This window comes from Anomaloglossus baeobatrachus, chromosome 4, assembly GCF_048569485.1.
Source record: "Anomaloglossus baeobatrachus isolate aAnoBae1 chromosome 4, aAnoBae1.hap1, whole genome shotgun sequence".
NCBI lineage: Eukaryota > Metazoa > Chordata > Amphibia > Anura > Aromobatidae > Anomaloglossus > Anomaloglossus baeobatrachus.
The window spans coordinates 489962569-489985215 of record NC_134356.1 but is presented as its reverse complement, the minus strand read 5'-3'; the positions used below and the strand labels follow the sequence as shown (position 1 = coordinate 489985215).

The 22647-nt window shown below is 51.4% G+C and overlaps 1 protein-coding gene across 2 annotated transcripts in view; it reads right to left on the bottom strand.

Annotated features, from left to right (window-relative positions):
- The window catches only part of ATOSA (atos homolog A), a 70641-nt gene that overhangs the window by 16205 nt on the left and 31789 nt on the right, over positions 1–22647 (bottom strand). For both annotated transcript variants that reach the window (XM_075345774.1, XM_075345775.1), the window contains exons 9-10: positions 15616–15684; positions 169–365 (exon numbers count right to left, since the gene is read on the bottom strand). In XM_075345774.1, the coding sequence (XP_075201889.1) occupies positions 169–365; positions 15616–15684 (266 nt within the window). The remainder of the gene's footprint in view (positions 1–168; positions 366–15615; positions 15685–22647) is intronic.

Here is a 22647-nt window from a genome sequence, read left to right as displayed (position 1 = left end):
GTGTGGATTTCTGTGTCCTCACATAAATTTTATCAGTTTGGGTTAAAAAGCCTACTGACAAGTTCCTTTTAATTGCACCGAATAAGCAGGCATAAATTAAAAATAGATTTGAATTTCCAAATGGGGTAAACTGGTGCTAAACAACTTTGAGGAGGAAGTTGACATTACCTCAGGTGGATGAGGTAGCGCAGCGTCCGCTCTTCTGTCCTCATGATGTTCTCGGGGACTGTCACTTTCTTATCTCGTTTCACAGGAACAGAAAACGTTCTCTGCCGCAGGAATGTCTGGTGATTGGGTGGCATTTCTTGCAAGTCGTATTTCACCACAAACATCTTCACCACAGTCTTGTTTGGATTAAATAAGGTCTAAAATGCAAAGAGATTAATGTTAGATGTGTGACATTAATATAAAAGTAAAAAACAACAATAAGGTTAAACAAAAGATTATGTCAGGAAAGAGAAGGATCCAAGCTTTGAAATTTCAGTGGATGACCTTTTGTTCATTTTGGAGATAATAGGCCACTAGGAGTCTGGTGTCAAGTGACTCATTACGGTTACAAGGTCTCAGGTGTGAATGAGGAGCAGGTGTGTTACATTTGGTGTTATCGCTCACACACGCTCTCATACTGGTCACTGGAAGTTCAACATGGCACCTCATGGCAAAGAATTGTGAGGAACTGAAAAACAGAATAGTGTCTCCATATAATGATGGCATACGCTATAAGAAGATTGCCAACACCGTGAAACTGAGCTACAGCACGGTGGCCAAGACCATACAGCGGTTTAAGACGACAGGTTCCACTCAGTTTGTCATGGTCGACCAAAAGGTCCTTGAGTTAAGTCATATGGCCTAAAAGGTCCTTGAATTAAGGCCCCGTCTCACTAAGCGACATCGCTAGCGACATCGCTGCTGAGTCACGTTTTTTGTGACGCAACAGAGATCTCGCTAGCGATCTCGTTATGCATGACATCCAGCAACAACCTGGCCCCTGCTGTGAGGTCGCTGGTCGTTGCTGAATGTCCTGGACCATTTTCTTCAAAGGCGATGTCCTGCTGGGCAGGATGCATCGCTATGTTTGAAACTGTGTGACAGGGTCCCAATGACAGCAGAGATCATTATACAGGTTGCTACTGTATACTATATACGACTGTATCGTTACTGAGTCGTTGGTAAGGTCTGATTGTGTGACATCTCACCAGCGACCTGCCAGCGACTTACCAGTGATCCTTATCAGGTCACATCGTTTTCGGGATCGCTGGTAAGTCGCTAAATGTGACGGGGGCTTTACTTGTGTGGAAGGTTCCTTAGCTTCTCAGCTCGTGCAGCCTCCATTTAGGTTCCAGGAGCTTCCTTTCCTGCTCTGCACACATCATATAGATCAGTGCAGAGCAAGAGGAGAAATGGCAGCTCTCTCTAATCAGGCAGGACGTGAGGTCTGCATACTCCTCTATGAAAAGAAGCGCTTCTAGGCTATAAGACGCACACACTTGAACAAGTATTTTACCTTGTTAAAAAACACAGTAGAATCAGTTTTCTTGCTACTAACTAGCTTATTGAATAGTTCCTGCAGATTTGAATGCACTGTTAAGGTGGCAGCAAACTTAAGTGGTTTGGGTGACAGCTATTCCACCTGAACCTTCTATACAAATGTGTGTACTGCTCTGATGAGCTCTAATGAGCATGCATGTGCTCTCAAAGAGCGGAGGAAAATCAACTATCAGAAATCCAACATGCCCATTCCTCATTATTTCCTGGCATTAGCCATATACATTAGTTTGCCAAACCCACCAACACACAAAACAAAACATCTGAACTTTCTAGATTTAATGGATTTACAAGATTATTGTTATTGTATTTTAAACCACAGGGTTCTGGACGTCAAACTACGATTGGACACAGGCGGTGGGGTCAAAATGTTTACTCGGGTTTCTAGAGTCGGAAAAGAAGGGAATTTTGTTTACTTACCGTAAATGCCTTTTCTTCTAGCTCCTATTGGGAGACCCAGACAATTGGGTGTATAGCTACTGCCTCCGGAGGCCACACAAAGTATTACACTTTAAAAAGTGTAACCCCTCCCCTCTGCCTATACACCCTCCCGTGCATCACGGGCCCATCAGTTTTGGTGCCAAAGCAGGAAGGAGGAAACTTATAAATTGGTCTAAGGTAAATTCAATCCGAAGGATGTTCGGAGAACTGAAACCATGAACCAAAAGAACAATTCAACATGAACAACATGTGTACACAAAAGAACAAACAGCCCGAAGGGAACAGGGGCGGGTGCTGGGTCTCCCAATAGGAGCTAGAAGAAATGGAATTTACGGTAAGTAAACAAAATTCCCTTCTTCTTTGTCGCTCCATTGGGAGACCCAGACAATTGTAACGTCCAAAAGCAGTCCCTGGGTGGGTAAAAGAATACCTTGATAAAAAGAGCCGAAACAACGGCCCCCTCTTACAGGTGGGCAACCGCCGCCTGAAGGACTCGCCTACCTAGGCTGGCATCTGCCGAAGCATAGGCATGCACCTGATAGTGTTTCGTGAAAGTGTGCAGACTCGACCAGGTAGCCGCCTGACACACCTGCTGAGCCGTAGCTTGGTGCCGCAATGCCCAGGACGCACCCACGGCTCTGGTAGAATGGGCTTTCAGCCCTGAAGGAATCGGAAGCCCAGAAGAACGGTAGGCTTCAAAAATCGGTTCCTTGATCCACCGAGCCAAGGTTGACTTGGAAGCCTGCGACCCCTTACGCTGGCCAGCGACAAGGACAAAGAGCGCATCAGAGCGGCGCAGTGGCGCCGTGCGAGACACGTAGATCCGGAGTGCTCTCACTAGATCTAACAAATGCAAATCCTTTTCACATTGGTGAATTGGATGAGGGCAAAATGAAGGTAAGGAGATATCCTGATTGAGATGAAAAGTGGACACCACCTTAGGGAGAAAGTCCGGGACCGGACGCAGAACCACCTTATCCTGGTGAAATACCAGGAAAGGGCCTTTGCAAGACAGCGCTGCAAGCTCTGACACTCTACGGAGTGAAGTAACCGCCACTAGAAATGCCACCTTCTGCGAAAGACACGATAGAGAGACATCCCGCAGCGGCTCAAAAGGTGGTTTTTGAAGAGCCCGTAGAACCATGTTGAGATCCCAGGGTTCCAGCGGACGCTTGTAAGGTGGGACTATGTGGCAAACTCCCTGCAGGAACGTGCGGACCTGCGGAAGCCTGGCTAGACGCTTTTGAAAAAACACGGAAAGTGCCGAGACTTGACCTTTGCGAGAGCCGAGAGACAAACCCTTGTCCAATCCCGATTGAAGGAAGGAAAGAAACCTGGGTAAGGCAAACGGCCAGGGGATGAACCCCCTCTCAGAGCACCAAGCTAAGAAGATCCTCCAAGTTCTGTGATAGATCTTGGCTGACGTTGGTTTCCTGGCCTGTCTCATAGTGGCAATGACATCTTGAGACAACCCTGAGGACGCTAAGAGCCAGGACTCAATGGCCACACAGTCAGGTTGAGGGCCGCAGAATTCAGATGGAAAAATGGCCCTTGAGATAGCAAGTCTGGTCGGTCTGGGAGCGCCCACAGTTGCCCCACCGTGAGATGCCACAGATCCGGGTACCACGACCGCCTCGGCCAATCTGGAGCGACGAGGATGGCGCGGCGGCAGTCGGACCTGATCTTGCGCAACACTCTGGGCAGCATTGCCAGAGGAGGGAATACATAAGGCAGTTGAAACTGCGACCAATCCTGAACTAAGGCGTCCGCCGCCAGAGCTCTGTGGTCCTGAGACCGTGCCATTAATGCCGGGACCTTGTTGTTGTGCCGAGACGCCATGAGATCGACGTCCGGCGTTCCCCAGCGGCAACAGATCTCTTGAAACACGTCCGGGTGGAGAGACCATTCCCCCGCGTCCATGCCCTGGCGACTGAGGAAGTCTGCTTCCCAGTTTTCTACGCCCGGAATGTGAACCGCGGAAATGGTGGAGGCTGTGGCCTCCGCCCACAGCAGAATCCGCCGGACTTCTTGGAAGGCTTGACGACTGCGAGTGCCGCCCTGGTGGTTGATGTACGCAACCGCCGTGGCGTTGTCCGACTGTATGCGGATCTGCCTGCCCTCGAGCCACCGATGGAACGCCTTGAGGGCTAGATACACTGCCCTTATCTCCAGAACATTGATCTGAAGGGAGGACTCTGTCGGAGTCCAGGTTCCCTGAGCCTTGTGGTGGAGAAAAACCGCTCCCCATCCTGACAGGCTCGCGTCCGTCGTGACCACAGCCCAGGATGGGGGCAGAAAGGATTTTCCTTTCGACAGAGAAGTGGGGAGAAGCCACCACTGAAGCGAGGTCTTGGCTTCCAGAGACAGAGAGACGTTCCTGTCTAAGGACGTCGGCCTCTTGTCCCATTTGCGGAGAATGTCCCATTGGAGAGGACGCAGATGAAATTGCGCAAATGGAACTGCCTCCATTGCTGCCACCATCTTCCCCAGGAAGTGCATGAGGCGCCTCAAGGGGTGCGACTGGGCCCGAAGAAGGGATTGCACCCCTGTCTGCAGCGACCGCTGTTTGTCCAGCGGCAGCTTGACCATCGCTGAGAGAGTATGAAACTCCATCCCGAGGTACGTCAGTGACTGGGTCGGAGACAATTTTGACTTTGGAAAATTGATGATCCACCCGAACCTCTGGAGAGTCTCCAGAGCAACGGTCAGACTGTGTTGACAAGCCACCCGTGAGGGTGCCTTGACTAGGAGATCGTCTAGGTAAGGGATCACCGAGTGGCCCTGAGAGTGTAGGATCGCTACGACGGATGCCATGACCTTGGTGAAGACCCGTGGGGCTGTCGCCAGGCCGAAAGGCAGTGCCACAAACTGAAGGTGTTCGTCCCCGATGGCGAAACGCAGGAAGCGTTGATGCTCTTGAGTGATCGGCACATGGAGATAGGCATCTTTGATGTCGATTGATGCTAGGAAGTCTCCTTGGGACATCGAAGCGATGACAGATCGGAGGGATTCCATGCGAAACCGCCTGGTTGTCACATGTCTGTTGAGCAATTTGAGGTCCAAAACGGGACGGAATGAGCCGTCCTTTTTTGGCACCACGAACAGATTGGAGTAAAAACCGCGACCGCGTTCCTGAAGGGGAACGGGGATCACCACTCCTTCTGTTTTCAGAGTGTCCACCGCCTGAAAAGAAGGGAATTTTGTTACTTACCGTAAATTCCTTTTCTTCTAGCTCCAATTGGGAGACCCAGACGATTGGGTGTATAGCTACTGCCTCCGGAGGCCACACAAAGCATTACACTAAAAAGTGTAAGGCCCCTCCCCTTCTGGCTATACACCCCCCGTGGGATCACGGGCTGCTCAGTTTTAGTGCCAAAGCAAGAAGGAGGAAAGCCAATAACTGGTTTAAACAAATTCAATCCGAAGAACATCGGAGAACTGAAAACCGTTCAACATGAACAACATGTGTACCCGAAAAAACCAAAAATCCCGAAGGAAACAGGGCGGGTGCTGGGTCTCCCAATTGGAGCTAGAAGAAAAGGAATTTACGGTAAGTAACAAAATTCCCTTCTTCTTCGGCGCTCCATTGGGAGACCCAGACGATTGGGACGTCCAAAAGCAGTCCCTGGGTGGGTAAATTAATACCTCATGTTAGAGCTGCAAAAACAGCCCTTCCCTACGAGGAGGCAACCGCCGCCTGTAGGACTCTTCTACCTAGGCTGGCGTCCGCCGAGGCATAGGTATGCACCTGATAATGTTTGGTGAAAGTGTGCAGACTCGACCAGGTAGCTGCCTGGCACACCTGTTGAGCCGTAGCCTGGTGTCGTAATGCCCAGGACGCACCCACGGCTCTGGTAGAATGGGCCTTCAGCCCTGAAGGAACCGGAAGCCCGGCAGACCGGTAGGCTTCAAGGATTGGTTCCTTGATCCATCGAGCCAGGGTGGATTTGGAAGCCTGCGACCCTTTGCGCTGACCAGCGACAATGACAAAGAGTGCGTCCGAGCGGCGCAGGGGCGCCGTGCGGGAAATGTAGATTCTGAGTGCTCTCACCAGATCTAACAAATGTAAATCCTTTTCATACCGATGAACTGGATGAGTACAAAGAGAAGGTAAGGAAATATCCTGATTGAGATGAAAGGAGGATACCACCTTAGGGAGAAACTCCGGGATCGGGCGCAGCACTACCTTGTCCTGGTGAAACACCAGGAAGGGAGCTTTAGATGACAGCGCTGCCAGTTCGGACACCCTCCGAAGAGACGTGACCGCTACTAGAAAGGCCACTTTCTGTGAGAGTCGAGAAAGTGAAACATCCCTCAGAGGCTCGAAGGGCGGCTTCTGGAGAGCAACTAGTACCCTGTTCAGATCCCATGGGTCTAACGGCCGTTTGTACGGAGGGACGATGTGACGAACCCCCTGCAGGAACGTGCGTACCTGAGGAAGTCGTGCTAGACGCTTTTGAAAAAATACAGATAGCGCTGAGACTTGCCCTTTAAGGGAGCCGAGCGACAAACCTTTTTCCAACCCAGACTGCAGGAAGGAAAGAAACGTAGGCAATGCAAATGGCCAGGGGGACACTCCCTGAGCAGAGCACCAGGATAAGAATATCTTCCACGTTCTGTGGTAGATCTTAGCAGACGTGGGCTTCCTAGCTTGTCTCATGGTGGCAACAACACCTTGAGATAATCCTGAAGACGCTAGGATCCAGGACTCAATGGCCACACAGTCAGGTTCAGGGCCGAAGAATTCAGATGGAAAAACGGCCCTTGTGACAGCAAGTCTGGTCGATCTGGCAGCGCCCACGGTTGTCCGACCGTGAGATGCCACAGATCCGGGTACCACGACCTTCTCGGCCAGTCTGAGGCGATGAGTATGACGCGGCGGCAATCGGACCTGATCTTGCGTAGCACTCTGGGCAAGAGTGCCAGAGGTGGAAACACATAGGGCAGCTGGAACTGCGACCAATCCTGCACTAAGGCGTCTGCCGCCAGAGCTCTTTGATCGCGAGACCGCGCCATGAAGGCCGGAACCTTGTTGTTGTGCCGAGACGCCATTAGGTCGACGTCCGGCATTCCCCAGCGGCGACAGATTTCCTGAAACACGTCCGGGTGAAGGGACCATTCCCCTGCATCCATACCCTGGCGACTGAGAAAGTCTGCTTCCCAGTTTTCTACGCCCGGGATGTGAACTGCGGATATGGTGGAGGCCGTGGCTTCCACCCACAGCCGAATCCGCCGGACTTCCTGGAAGGCTTGCCGACTGCGTGTCCCGCCTTGGTGGTTGATGTATGCCACCGCTGTTGAGTTGTCCGACTGAATTCGGATCTGCTTTCCTTCCAGCCACTGTTGGAAGGCCAGTAGGGCCAGATACACTGCCCTGATTTCCAGAACATTGATCTGAAGAGTGGACTCCTGCTGAGTCCACGTACCCTGAGCCCTGTGGTGGAGAAAAACTGCTCCCCACCCTGACAGACTCGCGTCTGTCGTGACCACCTCCCAGGAAGGGGGTAGGAAGGACCTTCCCTGTGATAATGAGGTGGGAAGAAGCCACCACTGAAGCGAGTCCTTGGCCGTCTGGGAGAGGAGGACTTTCTTGTCTAAGGACGTCGACCTCCCGTCCCATTGGCGGAGAATGTCCCATTGAAGTGGGCGCAGATGAAACTGGGCAAACGGGACTGCTTCCATTGCTGCCACCATCTTCCCCAGGAAGTGCATGAGGCGTCTTAAGGGGTGCGATTGACCTTGAAGGAGAAACTGCACCCCTGTCTGTAGTGACCGCTGCTTGTCCAGCGGAAGCTTCACTACCGCTGAGAGAGTATGAAACTCCATGCCAAGGTATGTCAGTGATTGTGTCGGTGACAGGTTTGACTTTGAAAAGTTGATGATCCACCCAAAAGTCTGGAGAGTCTCCAGCGCAACGTTTAGGCTGTGTTGGCATGCCTCTTGAGAGGGTGCCTTGACAAGCAGATCGTCTAAGTAAGGGATCACCGAGTGTCCCTGAGAGTGCAAGACTGCTACCACTGCTGCCATGACCTTGGTGAAAACCCGTGGGGCTGTCGCCAGACCGAAGGGCAGGGCTACGAACTGAAGATGGTCGTCTTCTATCACGAAGCGTAGAAAACGCTGGTGCTCTGGAGCAATCGGCACGTGGAGATAAGCATCTTTGATGTCTATTGATGCTAGAAAATCTCCTTGAGACATTGAGGCAATGACGGAGCGGAGGGATTCCATCCGGAACCGCCTGATTTTTACGTGCTTGTTGAGCAGTTTTAGGTCCAGAACAGGACGGAACGAGCCGTCCTTTTTTGGCACCACAAACAGATTGGAGTAAAAACCTTGACCTCGTTCCTGAAGAGGAACAGGGATCACCACTCCTTCTGCCCTTAGAGAGCATACCGCATGCAGAAGGGCATCGGTTCGGTCGGGATGTGGGGAAGTTCTGAAGAACCGAGGCGGAGGACGAGAACTGAACTCTATCCTGTACCCGTGAGACAAAACGTCTGTTACCCACCGGTCCTTGACCTGTGGCAGCCAAATGTCGCAAAAGCGGGAGAGTCTGCCACCGACCGATGATGCGGAGGGAGGAGGCCGAAAGTCATGAGGCAGCCGCCTTGGAAGCGGTTCCTCCTGTTGCTTTCTTTGGGCGTGAGTGAGCCCGCCAGGAATCTGAGCTCCTCTGCTCCTTCTGAGTCCCCTTGGACGAGGAGAATTGAGCCCTGCCCGAGCCTCGAAAGGACCGAAACCTCGACTGTCCTCTCCTCTGTTGAGGTTTGCTTGATCTGGGCTGGGGTAAGGAAGAATCCTTACCCTTGGACTGTTTAATAATTTCAGCCAATTGCTCACCAAACAGTCTGTCACCAGATAATGGCAAACTGGTTAAGCATTTTTTGGAAGCAGAATCTGCTTTCCATTCCTTTAACCACAAGGCTCTGCGCAAAACCACAGAGTTGGCGGACGCCATTGAGGTACGGCTCGTGGAGTCTAGGACCGCATTGATAGCGTAAGTCGCAAACGCAGACATTTGCGAGGTTAAGGACGCCACTTGCGGCACTGATGGACGTATGAGAGAGTCCACCTGCTCCAGACCAGCTGAAATAGCTTGGAGTGCCCACACGGCCGCGAATGCTGGAGCAAACGACGCGCCGATAGCTTCATAGACAGATTTCAACCAAAGGTCCATCTGTCTGTCATTGGCATCTTTTAGTGAAGCCCCATCTTCCACTGCAACTATGGACCTAGCCGCAAGCCTGGAGATTGGGGGGTCCACTTTTGGACACTGGGTCCAGCGTTTGACCACATTAGGGGGAAAGGGATAACGTGTATCCTTAAGACGTTTGGAGAAACGCTTGTCTGGATAAGTATGGTGTTTCTGGACTGCTTCTCTGAAGTCAGAGTGGTCCAGAAAAGTACTCAATTTACGCTTGGGATACCTGAAATGGAATTTCTCCTGCTGTGCAGCTGCCTCCTCTGCTGAAGGGGCTGGGGGAGAAATATCCAACAGTCTATTGATGGCCGCTATAAGATCATTTACCATAGCGTCACCATCAGGAGTATCCAGATTGAGAGCGGTCTCAGGATTAGGCTCCTGATCAGCTACCTCTGCCTCATCATACAAAGAAGCCTCTCGCTGAGACCCTGACCAGTGTGAGGACGTCGAGGGTCTTTCCCAGCGAGCTCGCTTAGGCTGCCTGGGACTGTCGTCCGAGTCAGAGCCTTCAGCCTGTGATGCCTGAGACCCCCTTGTAGCCTGGACTAGTTCCAACTGAGGGGGACCGGGAAACATTGCATCAACAGTGTCCATGGTCTGAGTGACCGGCCTGGACTGCAAAGTTTCAAGAATTTTTGTCATAGTCACAGACATCTTATCAGCAAAAACTGCAAACTCTGTCCCCGTTACTGGGGCAGGGTTCACAGGCGTCTCTGCCTGGGCCACTACCACCATAGACTCCGGCTGACGAAGTGGCACAGGGACCGAACATTGCACACAATGGGGGTCAGTGGAACCTGCCGGTAGATCAGCCCCACATGCGGTACAATCAGCATATAAAGCCTGTGCCTTGGTACCCTTGCTTTTTGCGGATGACATGCTGTTGTCTCCTCAGAGCAATGGGGTATAAGCCAAGAAGCGACCGTACAGTGCAATATATAGGTACAGACAAAAAGTACACTAAATAACACTGTGGCACTAGTGGGGTCAGCACTTTTGTGCTGCTTACCGCCCGCTTAACAGCGGGTGTGTGGTCGCCAGAATCCCTTGTCTGGGTCTCCCAGGGCTATGTCCGTTCTCCAGCTCAGACTGCATGCAGGAATGGCTGCCAGCGTCCTGTGAAGAGGGGCGGGCCGTGGGCGTGCTGCAGACAAGAGCGGGAAACTGGCGTCCCACTGTGCCGAGTGAGAGGGCTGGAGTATGTAAATAAGACTCCAGCCCTCGGCGCTGACTGATTGTACAGCGTCTCTCCCCTTCCGTGATTGACAGGGTTGGGGGCGGGAACGAAACGGAGCTAGGCCGCAAAAGCCGGGGACTAGATTTATGAGCGCTGCCGTCGTAAAAGCACGGTCAGCGCGAGTCCACGGCGCACTACAAGTCTCAGCCGCGCCGCCGCTCCAGGGGCGGTCGGCGCGGTAGTTCCCAACACAGAAAGTCACTCAGCTAAGCTGTAGTGAATAAGACCCAGGCGCGCAGCGCTACTGTCCCCGGCGCACTAGCACACCCAGCAACTCTGGCGTGTGTCTGTGCCTGTCTGTACGGGGACACAGAGTACCTGAATGTTGCAGGGCCTTGTCCCTGACGGTACTCAGCTCCGTATCCAGCAGGATCTCCGGGTCTGTGGATGGAGCCCGGCCTCAGAGTCTGGAGGCCGGTAAGATCCCACTTCCCCAGAGCCCTTCAGGGGGATGGGGAAGGAAAGCAGCATGTGGGCTCCAGCCTCGGTACCTGCAATGGGTACCTCAACCTTAACAAACACCGCCGACACAGAGTGGGGTGAGAAGGGAGCATGCTGGGGGCCCTAGTATGGGCCCTCTTTTCTTCCATCCGACATAGTCAGCAGCTGCTGCTGACTAATCAGTGGAGCTATGCGTGGATGTCTGACCTCCTTCGCACAAAGCTTGAAAACTGAGCAGCCCGTGATCCCACGGGGGGTGTATAGCCAGAAGGGGAGGGGCCTTACACTTTTTAGTGTAATGCTTTGTGTGGCCTCCGGAGGCAGTAGCTATACACCCAATCGTCTGGGTCTCCCAATGGAGCGCCGAAGAAAGCGCAACGGTCCGCTCGGGGGGGCGGAGATGTTCTGAAAAAACGAGTCGGAGGACGAGAGCTGAACTCTATCCTGTAACCGTGAGACAGAATGTCTCTCACCCATCGGTCTTGGACATGTGGCCACCAGGCGTCGCAAAAGCGGGAGGGCCTGCCACCGACCGAGGATGCGGTTTGGGGCGGCCGAAAGTCATGAGGAGGCCGCCTTGGAGACGGTGCCTCCGGTGGTCTTTGGAGGACGTGACTTAGACCGCCATGCAGAAGAGTTCCTCTGGCTCTTCTGTGGCCTGTTGGACGAGGAGGGTTGGGATCTGGCTGAGGGCCGAAAGGACCGAAACCTCGCTTGAACTTTCCGTTGCTGAGGTCTGTTTGGTTTGGGTTGGGGTAAGGACGAGTCCTTTCCCTTGGATTGCTTAATAATTTCATCCAATCGCTCGCCAAACAGTCGGTCGCCAGAAAAAGGCAAACCGGTCAAGAACTTTTTGGAAGCAGAGTCTGCCTTCCATTCGCGTAGCCACATGGCTCTGCGTACAGCCACAGAATTGGCGGATGCTACCCCTGTACGGCTAGCCGAGTCCAGGACAGCATTCATGGCGTAGGATGCAAATACTGACGCCTGAGAAGTCAAAGATGTTACTTGTGGCGCAGCGGTACGGGTGACCGCATTAATCTCAGACAGACAAGCTGAGATAGCCTGGAGTGCCCACACAGCTGCAAAGGCTGGGGCAAAAGACGCGCCTATGGCTTCATAGATGGATTTCAGTAGGAGCTCTATCTGCCTGTCCGTGGCATCCTTGAGCGATGCACCGTCAGCCACTGCTACTACGGATCTGGCCGCCAGTCTAGAGACTGGAGGATCCACCTTGGGACACTGAGCCCAACCCTTAACCACGTCAGAGGGGAAGGGGTAACGTGTGTCATTAAGGCGTTTAGTAAATCGCTTGTCCGGGAAAGCCCTGTGCTTCTGGACAGCATCTCTAAAGTTAGAGTGATCGAAGAAAGCACTCCGGGTACGTTTAGGAAACCTAAACTGGTGTTTCTCCTGTTGTGAAGCCGAATCCTCTGTAGGCGGAGTTGGGGGAGACAGATCTAGCACCTGGTTGATGGGCGCTATAAGGTCATTTACTATGGCGTCCCCTTCAGGTGTATCCAGATTGAGAGCAACATCAGGGTCAGAGTCCTGAGCTGCGACCTCCGCCTCCTCCTCTAGAGAATCCTCAAGCTGAGACCCCGAACTGCGTGATGAAGTCGGGGAAGATTCTAAGCGAGCCCGCTTAGCTGGTCTGGGACTGCGGTGCGTGCCGGAGTCCTGCACGTAATAACTAGAGGCCACACCAGGAACACGCTTAGTCGCAGACCGAGAGGTGCCTGGGGGTGATCCTGCAGTGCCCGGGGCCTGTGTAAGGGCCGGTCTGGACTGCAAAACCTCTAGAAACTTAGCAGACCATTTATCCATAGACTGAGTCATGGAATGAGAAAGCGACTCAGAGTTTGTCGGCTAAAACAGCAAACTCTGTCCCTGCCATCTGGACAGGGGGTGCCGGCAGTTCTACCTGGGCCGAGGGACCCCCTAGTGCCTCAGGCCCCGGCTGAGCGAGTGCCACAGGGGCCGAGCATTGCTCACAGTGAGGGTAGGTGGAACCTGCAGGTAACATAGCCGCACAAGAGGTACAAGTAGCAAAATAACCCTGTGCCTTGGCCCCCTTGCTCCTTGTGAACGACATGCTGTTGTCTCCCAGGAGCGTGATCACTGAGGGTATATAGCCACAAGTGAACAGTATAGCTGAACCGGAAAAAGTATACCAATATAATGTATCTATATACAGTTCAGCACCCTAGGGGTACCAGCACCGGTAACCGGTGTGGCTTACCAACCGCTCCAGCGGTGTGTGGCCACCAGATTCCCTGCCTCGGGTCTCCCAGAGCTGCAGCCAGAAGTCCTCCACCGGCAGGATGTGTTAAAACATGGCTGTCGGCGTTCACAGGGGAGGAGGGAGCCGTGGGCGTAACTTACAAAAGTGCGGGAACTGGTGCCCCATAGGGATTAGTGAGGGGGGAGGAGGACAGCAATGTGTGCTCCAGCCCTCACTGTCGGCGTCAGACCGACCGTCCCGCCCTTGCCCCTGACTGGCAGGCCCGGGGGCGGGCGTTTAATGTACTAGGCCGCAAAAGCCGGGGACTAAAGTAGAAACCGCGGCCGGCAAGCAGGCACGGTCGGCGCGGTAGTCCCGGACAAAAAAACAACACTGCAGGCGCTGCAGCGTCTGAGGCCCAGGTGCTCCATGCACCGTCCCAAAAGGGGACACAGAGTACCTGTAGTTGCAGGGCCTTGTCCCTGAGGATACTCAGTCTCCTGTCCGGCAGATACCACCAGGGGCTGCGGAGGGAGCCCGGTCCCAGTGCCTGGATGACCGGTTAGGATCCCACTTCACCCAGAGCCCCTAAGGGATGGGGAAGGAAAACGGCATGTGGGCTCCAGCCTCTGTACCCGCAATGGGTACCTAAACCTTAACAACACCGCCGACTCAGTGGGGTGAGAAGGGAGCATGCCGGGGGCCCTTAGGGGCCCTCTTTTCTTCCATCCGAAATAGTCAGCAGCTGCTGCTGACTAAAATGTGGAGCATTGTGTGCATGTCTGCCTCCTTCAACACAAAGCAAAAAACTGATGGGCCCGTGATGCACGGGAGGGTGTATAGGCAGAGGGGAGGGGTTACACTTTTTAAAGTGTAATACTTTGTGTGGCCTCCGGAGGCAGTAGCTATACACCCAATTGTCTGGGTCTCCCAATGGAGCGACAAAGAAATTAGGTTATTCCAAAATCTTACCACTCCTCTGACTGGCACGACAGGTTTGGAGGCAGACCAAGAGGATTGTGCGGTTTTCAGACACTATTGCTGAAATGCCCTTATGGAACAATGCGTACATACCCACACTGCTGAATCACCTGTCGTCCGCATTTTGGAGTTCACACTGCGTTCTTGCGCTCAATGATATTTTTGAACAGAACATTTTATCTTTTGACCAAACTCAGTTTAAATTCGGTGTCACTTTTTTAGGTATCTTCAGCTCAGAACAGCGATCCAACGTCCTATACGGAATAAGTCAGGGGCTGTCTTAAAATCCTCTTTCCCTTTAATAGGGATTCTGTGCTCACAGGGGCCCAAGGGACTAATCTAATCTCTGTACACTTATTATCGGTAGGAAATTAATCTCAGCCACTAATAGTCAGGGGAAAATGGGAAACACTAGTTCCAAACATACAAGAGGAAGACTGGGAAGAAATTCTAGAGTTCCCAACTAAGGTCTCGCTCTCAATCAACAACAAAATGATCCAACTGTACATAGTGCACCAGGCATATTTAACCCCCACTGAGACTATTCAAAATGCCTCATCGGGCAACTGCAAATTGTTTGCGGTGCCAGGAATTTTATCCATATGATTTGGGGATGCCCAGAGATTGCCTCTCTTTTTAGAGAGAGGCGGTCTCAGTTCTATCCTCCCTAGCCCTCTTCCCTATACTCCTCGACCCGCTTCTCTGTTTGTTTGGCGTTTTGGACGAAGGGATATGGTCACATCACCACAGACTTTTCTTCCGTGAATTTCTATTTACGGCCAGAAAGCTTATAGCCTTATGGTAGATGGGCAGCTCTCCCCTATGGTGCGAGCGTGGATAGTTAGTAAATGTAATGCTTCCCTATGAGCAAACAGTGTACCAAAATAGAGGGTGTCCGGAGAAATTCACTAAAATGTGGAACTCCTCCCCCTTGACACTGACTAATTAATTAGTTTTATCGTTCCTGTGTTCTTAGCGGAGCTGAATGTACAAAGGATTGCGGACTGAGTATGACTGAGTATTTTGGGTTGGTACCCATCAGCAAAAATGGACAATAATTGTTTAATGTTTTTTCTTGTATAGTTTGTGTGTCTCAGGTACAATAATCAGGCAGCACCACCAGCTTTAATGTCATAAGGACTCTGCAATGTATGGTCATTAGACTATATGGTAACACGTGCTTATCTGGCTTGACTGACTGGCTTGCTGTACTGTTAGGTGTGCGCACCTCATATGTCTCTGTTCTGTACCTGTAAACTTTCTTGGCTGTTCAATAAACAAGTTTAAACTATGATTGGACTTTGTTAGGTACATTTGGAGCCTCATCAGCCTTTTCCATGCATTGACGTATCTCCTGCAGGCTGGATCAACCCATGCATATCAAGCATACTATTCATCTACCGAAAAGAAGCAGGTTCAACTGAGGTTCATCTTAGCTACTGCAGACGCCAATAATAAGGGTTTAAGGTGGCCATTTACAGATTGTTTTGCTAGCACAGCTTAGACAAAATCAGTATGGATAATGTATACAACTCTACATACCACTTGAATTGTTCCAGAAGGAGGTATGCGATATCCCCTTTTGCCAAGAGATTCCAGTGTGATGTTACCCTAAGACATAGAAATAAATAAAATAAATTAGGAAGAGCTAGATAAATCTCAAAATCATAAGGGCACATTTCACACAGCAGATAACGTCACTATAAAAAATGGGCTCTACTGTGGTCTCTGAGGGCAGAAAAACAAAAAAAAAAAAAAGCAAAACAAATCCCACACACGATTGTAGAGAAGTCCCAAGATATTTCTAAGAGTGAAAAAAAACATATCTAATACTGATAATAACAAAATGTTGTCTACGTCAGAATTCTTGGGACTATAATGTGACATGTTTCCTTAGAGATATTGAGATTGTGGAATCCTAGTGAAAAAGTTACACACGCCCATGTGTGGAGCTAATCCAGAGTCGATAAAGAAGGGAATTTTGTTTACTTACCGTAAATTCCTTTTTTTCTAGCTCCAATTGGGAGACCCAGACAATTGAGACCCAGACAATTGACAATTGGGTGTATAGGCTATGCCTCCGGAGGCCGCACAAAGTATTACACTAAAAGTGTAAAGCCCCTCCCCTTCTGCCTATACACCCCCCGTGCTCCCACGGGCTCCTCAGTTTTGGTGCAAAAGCAAGAAGGAGGAAAAAATTATAAACTGGTTTAAAGTAAATTCAATCCGAAGGAATATCGGAGAACTGAAACCATTCAACATGAACAACATGTGTACACAAAAAAACAGGGGCGGGTGCTGGGTCTCCCAATTGGAGCTAGAAGAAAAGGAATTTACGGTAAGTAAACAAAATTCCCTTCTTCTTTGTCGCTCCATTGGGAGACCCAGACAATTGGGACGTCCAAAAGCAGTCCCTGGGTGGGTAAATAATACCTCATAATAGAGCCGTAACGGCTCCGTCCTACAGGTGGGCAACCGCCGCCTGAAGGACTCGCCTACCTAGGCTGGCATCCGCCGAAGCATAGGTATGCACCTGATAGTGTTTCGTGAAAGTGTGCAGGCTCGACCAGGTAGCCGCCTGACACACCTGCTGAGCCGTAGCCTGGTGCCTCAAAGCCCAGGACGCACCCACGGCTCTGGTAGAATGGGCCTTCAGCCCTGAGGGAACCGGAAGCCCAGCTGAACGGTAAGCTTCGAGAATTGGTTCCTTGATCCACCGAGCCAGGGTTGATTTGGAAGCCTGTGACCCTTTACGCTGGCCAGCGACAAGGACAGAGTGCATCCGAGCGGCGCAGGGGCGCCGTACGAGAAATGTAGAGTCTGAGTGCTCTCACCAGATCTAACAAGTGCAAATCCTTTTCACATTGGTGAATTGGATGAGGGAAAAAAGATGGTAAGGAGATATCCTGATTGAGATGAAAAGGGGATACCACCTTAGGGAGAAATTCCGGAACCGGACGCAGAACCACCTTGTCCTGGTGAAACACCAGGAAAGGGGCTTTGCATGACAATGCTGCTAGCTCAGACACTCTCCGAAGTGAAGTGACTGCTACTAGGAAAACCACTTTCTGCGAAAGGCGTGCGAGAGAAATACAGTTAGGTCCAGAAATATTTGGACAGTGACACAATTTTCGCGAGTTGGGCTCTGCATGCCACCACATTGGATTTGAAATGAAATCTCTACAACAGAATTCAAGTGCAGATTGTAACGTTTAATATGAAGGTTTGAACAAAAATATCTGATAGAAATTGTAGGAATTGTACACATTTCTTTACAAACACTCCACATTTTAGGAGGTCAAAAGTAATTGAACAAATAAACCAAACCCAAACAAAATATTTTTATTTTCAATATTTTGTTGCGAATCCTTTGGAGGCAATCACTGCCTTAAGTCTGGAACCCATGGACATCACCAAACGCTGGGTTTCCTCCTTCTTAATGCTTTGCCAGGCCTTTACAGCCGCAGCCTTCAGGTCTTGCTTGTTTGTGGGTCTTTCCGTCTTAAGTCTGGATTTGAGCAAATGAAATGCATGCTCAATTGGGTTAAGATCTGGTGATTGACTTGGCCATTGCAGAATGTTCCACTTTTTTGCACTCATGAACTCCTGGGTAGCTTTGGCTGTATGCTTGGGGTCATTGTCCATCTGTACTATGAAGCGCCGTCCGATCAACTTTGCGGCATTTGGCTGAATCTGGGCTGAAAGTATATCCCGGTACACTTCAGAATTCATCCGGCTACTCTTGTCTGCGGTTATGTCATCAATAAACACAAGTGACCCAGTGCCATTGAAAGCCATGCATGCCCATGCCATCACGTTGCCTCCACCATGTTTTACAGAGGATGTGGTGTGCCTTGGATCATGTGCCGTTCCCTTTCTTCTCCAAACTTTTTTCTTCCCATCATTCTGGTACAGGTTGATCTTTGTCTCATCTGTCCATAGAATACTTTTCCAGAACTGAGCTGGCTTCATGAGGTGTTTTTCAGCAAATTTAACTCTGGCCTGTCTATTTTTGGAATTGATGAATGGTTTGCATCTAGATGTGAACCCTTTGTATTTACTTTCATGGAGTCTTCTCTTTACTGTTGACTTAGAGACAGATACACCTACTTCACTGAGAGTGTTCTGGACTTCAGTTGATGTTGTGAACGGGTTCTTCTTCACCAAAGAAAGTATGCGGCGATCATCCACCACTGTTGTCATCCGTGGATGCCCAGGCCTTTTTGAGTTCCCAAGCTCACCAGTCAATTCCTTTTTTCTCAGAATGTACCCGACTGTTGATTTTGCTACTCCAAGCATGTCTGCTATCTCTCTGATGGATTTTTTCTTTTTTTTCCAGCCTCAGGATGTTCTGCTTCACCTCAATTGAGAGTTCCTTAGACCGCATGTTGTCTGGTCACAGCAACAGCTTCCAAATGCAAAACCACACACCTGTAATCAACCCCAGACCTTTTAACTACTTCATTGATTACAGGTTAACGAGGGAGACGCCTTCAGAGTTAATTGCAGCCCTTAGAGTCCCTTGTCCAATTACTTTTGGTCCCTTGAAAAAGAGGAGGCTATGCATTACAGAGCTATGATTCCTAAACCCTTTCTCCGATTTGGATGTGAAAACTCTCATATTGCAGCTGGGAGTGTGCACTTTCAGCCCATATTATATATATAATTGTATTTCTGAACATGTTTTTGTAAACAGCTAAAATAACAAAACTTGTGTCACTGTCCAAATATTTCTGGCCCTGACTGTATCCCTCATTGGCTCGAACGGTGGTTTCTGAAGAACCATCAGCACCCTGTTCAGATCCCAGGGTTCCAACGGACGTTTGTAAGGAGGGACGATGTGACAAACCCCCTGCAGGAACGTGAGTACCTGTGGAAGTCTGGCCAAGCGCTTCTGAAAAAACACAGAGAGCGCAGAGACTTGTCCCTTAAGGGAGCCAAGCGACAAACCCTTTTCCAATCCGGACTGAAGAAAGGACAGAAAAGTGGGCAAGGCAAATGGCCAGGGAGAAAAACCCTGATCAGAGCACCACGACAGGAATATTTTCCACGTCCTGTGGTAGATCTTGGCGGACGTTGGTTTCCTAGCCTGTCTCATAGTGGCAATGACCTCTTGAGATAATCCTGAAGACGCTAAGATCCAGGACTCAATGGCCACACAGTCAGGTTGAGGGCCGCAGAATTCAGATGGAAAAACGGCCCTTGAGACAGCAAGTCTGGTCGGTCTGGTAGTGCCCACGGTTGGCCGACCGTGAGATGCCACAGATCCGGGTACCACGACCTCCTCGGCCAGTCTGGAGCGACGAGGATGGCGCGGCGGCAGTCGGCCCTGATCTTGCGTAACACTCTGGGCAACAGTGCCAGCGGAGGAAACACATAAGGGAGTTGAAACTGCGACCAATCCTGAACTAAGGCGTCTGCCGCCAGAGCTCTGTGATCGTGAGAACGTGCCATGAATGCCGTGACCTTGTTGTTGTGCCGGGACGCCATTAGGTCGACGTCCGGCATCCCCCAGCGGCAACAGATCTCCCGAAACACGTCCGGGTGAAGGGACCATTCCCCTGCGTCCATGCCCTGGCGACTGAGAAAATCCGCTTCCCAGTTTTCCACGCCCGGGATGTGAACTGCGGAGATGGTGGAGGCCGTGGCTTCCACCCACATCAAAATCCGCCGGACTTCCTGGAAGGCTTGCCGACTGCGTGTTCCTCCTTGGTGGTTGATGTAAGCCACCGCTGTGGAGTTGTCCGACTGAATTCGGATCTGCTTGCCTTCCAGCCACTGCTGGAACGCTTTTAGGGCCAGATACACTGCCCTGATCTCCAGAACATTGATCTGAAGTGATGACTCTTGCCGAGTCCACGTACCCTGAGCCCTGTGGTGGAGAAAAACTGCTCCCCACCCTGACAGGCTCGCGTCCGTCGTGACCACCGCCCAGGATGGGGGTAGGAAGGATTTCCCCTTCGATAATGAAGTGGGATGAAGCCACCACCGAAGGGAAGCTTTGGTTGCCTGAGAGAGGGAGACGCTCCTGTCGAGGGACGTCGGCTTCCTGTCCCATTTGCGTAGGATATCCCATTGAATAGGACGCAGGTGAAACTGCGCGAAAGGGACTGCCTCCATTGCTGCCACCATCTTCCCCAGGAAGTGCATGAGGCGCCTCAAGGGGTGTGACTGACCCTGAAGGAGAGATTGCACCCCCGTCTGTAGTGAACGCTGCTTGTTCAGCGGAAGCTTCACTATCGCTGAGAGGGTATGAAACTCCATGCCAAGATATGTCAGCGATTGGGCCGGTGTCAGATTTGACTTTGGAAAATTGATGATCCACCCGAAACTCTGGAGAGTCTCCAGAGCAGCGGTGAGGCTGTGCTGGCATGCCTCTTGAGAGGGAGCCTTGACCAGCAGATCGTCTAAGTAAGGGATCACCGAGTGACCCTGAGAGTGGAGGACCGCCACTACTGCAGCCATGACCTTGGTGAAAACCCGTGGGGCTGTCGCCAGGCCGAACGGCAGTGCCACGAACTGAAGGTGTTCGTCTCCTATGGCGAAGCGCAGGAAGCGCTGATGCTCTGGAGCAATCGGTACGTGGAGATAAGCATCTTTGATATCGATCGATGCAAGGAAATCTCCTTGGGACATTGAGGCGATGACGGAGCGGAGGGATTCCATCCGGAACCGCCTGGTCTTTACGTGTTTGTTGAGCAGTTTTAGGTCCAGGACAGGACGGAAAGACCCGTCCTTCTTTGGAACCACAAACAGGTTGGAGTAAAAACCGTGACCCTGTTGCTGAAGAGGAACGGGGACCACCACTCCTTCTGCCTTCAGAGTGCCCAGCGCCTGCAGAAGAGCATCGGCTCGCTCGGGAGGCGGAGATGTTCTGAAAAATCGAGTCGGAGGACGAGAGCTGAACTCTATCCTGTAACCGTGAGACAGGATGTCTCTCACCCAATGGTCTTTTACCTGTGGCAGCCAAATGTCGGAAAAGCGGGAGAGCCTGCCACCGACCGAGGATGCGGTGTGAGGAGGCCGTACGTCATGAGGAAGCCGCCTTGGTAGCGGCACCTCCAGCGGTCTTTTTAGGGCGTGACTTAGACCGCCATGGATCGGAGTTCCTCTGATCCTTCTGAGGCCTTTTGTACGAGGAGAATTGGGACCTGCCCGCACTTCGAAAGGACCGAAACCTCGACTGTCCCCTCCTCTGTTGGGGTAATTTTGGTTTGGCCTGGGGTAAGGATGTTTCCTTTCCCTTGGATTGTTTGATGATCTCATCCAGCCTCTCACCAAACAAACGGTCGCCAGAAAATGGCAAACCGGTTAAGGACTTTTTGGAAGCCGAATCTGCCTTCCATTCCCGTAGCCACAAGGCCCTGCGTATTGCCACCGAATTGTCGGCTGCAACCGCCGTACGGCTCGCAGAGTCCAGGACAGCATTAATAGCGTAGGACGCAAATGCCGACGTTTGAGAAGTTATGGACGCCACTTGCGGCGCAGACGTACGTGTGAGTGCGTCAATTTGCGCTTGACCCGCTGAGATAGCTTGGAGTGCCCATACGGCTGCGAATGCTGGAGCAAAAGACGCGCCGATAGCTTCATAGATGGATTTCAACCAGAGCTCCATCTGTCTGTCAGTGGCATCCTTGAGCGAAGCCCCATCTTCAACTGCAACTAAGGATCTAGCCGCCAGTCTGGAGATTGGAGGATCCACCTTGGGACACTGAGTCCAGCCCTTGACCACGTCAGGGGGGAAGGGATAACGTGTATCCTTAAGGCGCTTGGAAAAACGCTTATCTGGACAAACTCTGTTTCTGGACTGCCTCTCTGAAATCGGAGTGATCCAGAAACATACTCGTTGTACGCTTGGGGAACCTGAAACGGAATTTCTCCTGCTGAGAGGCTGACTCCTCCGCTGGAGGAGCCGAGGGAGAAATATCCAACATTTGATGTATGGACGCGATAAGATCATTCACTATGGCGTCACCATCAGGAGTATCAAGGTTGAGAGCGGCCTCAGGCTCAGAATCCTGATCAGCTACCTCCGCTTCATCATACAGAGAGTCATCCCTCTGAGACCCTGAACAATGTGATGAGGTCGAGGGGATTTCCCAGCGAGCTCGCTTAGGCGGTCTGGGGCTGCGGTCCGTGTTAGAGACCTCACCCTGGGATCTATGAGACACCCCGGGGGAACATTGTTGTTCCAACTGAGGGGAACCAGGGGGCACTGATTCCACAGTGCCCCTGGTCTGAGATACCGGTCTGGACTGCAAAGCTTCTAGTATCTTAGCCATAGTCTCAGAAAGTCTTTCAGTAAAAACTGCAAACTCCGTCCCTGTCACCTGGACAGTGTTAGCTGGTTGTTCCCCCTGGGCCCCCCTTAGCAGAGGCTCCGGCTGAGTAAGTGCCACAGGGGCCGAGCAGTGCACACAATGAGGGTCAGTGGAACCTGCCGGTAGCGAGGTTGTACATGCGGCGCAGGCAGCATAGTAAGCCTGTGTTTTGGCACCCCTGCTTCTTGTGGGCGCCATGCTGTTGTCTCCTTTGAGCAACACAACAGGGTATATAGCTAGAAATCAACTGTGC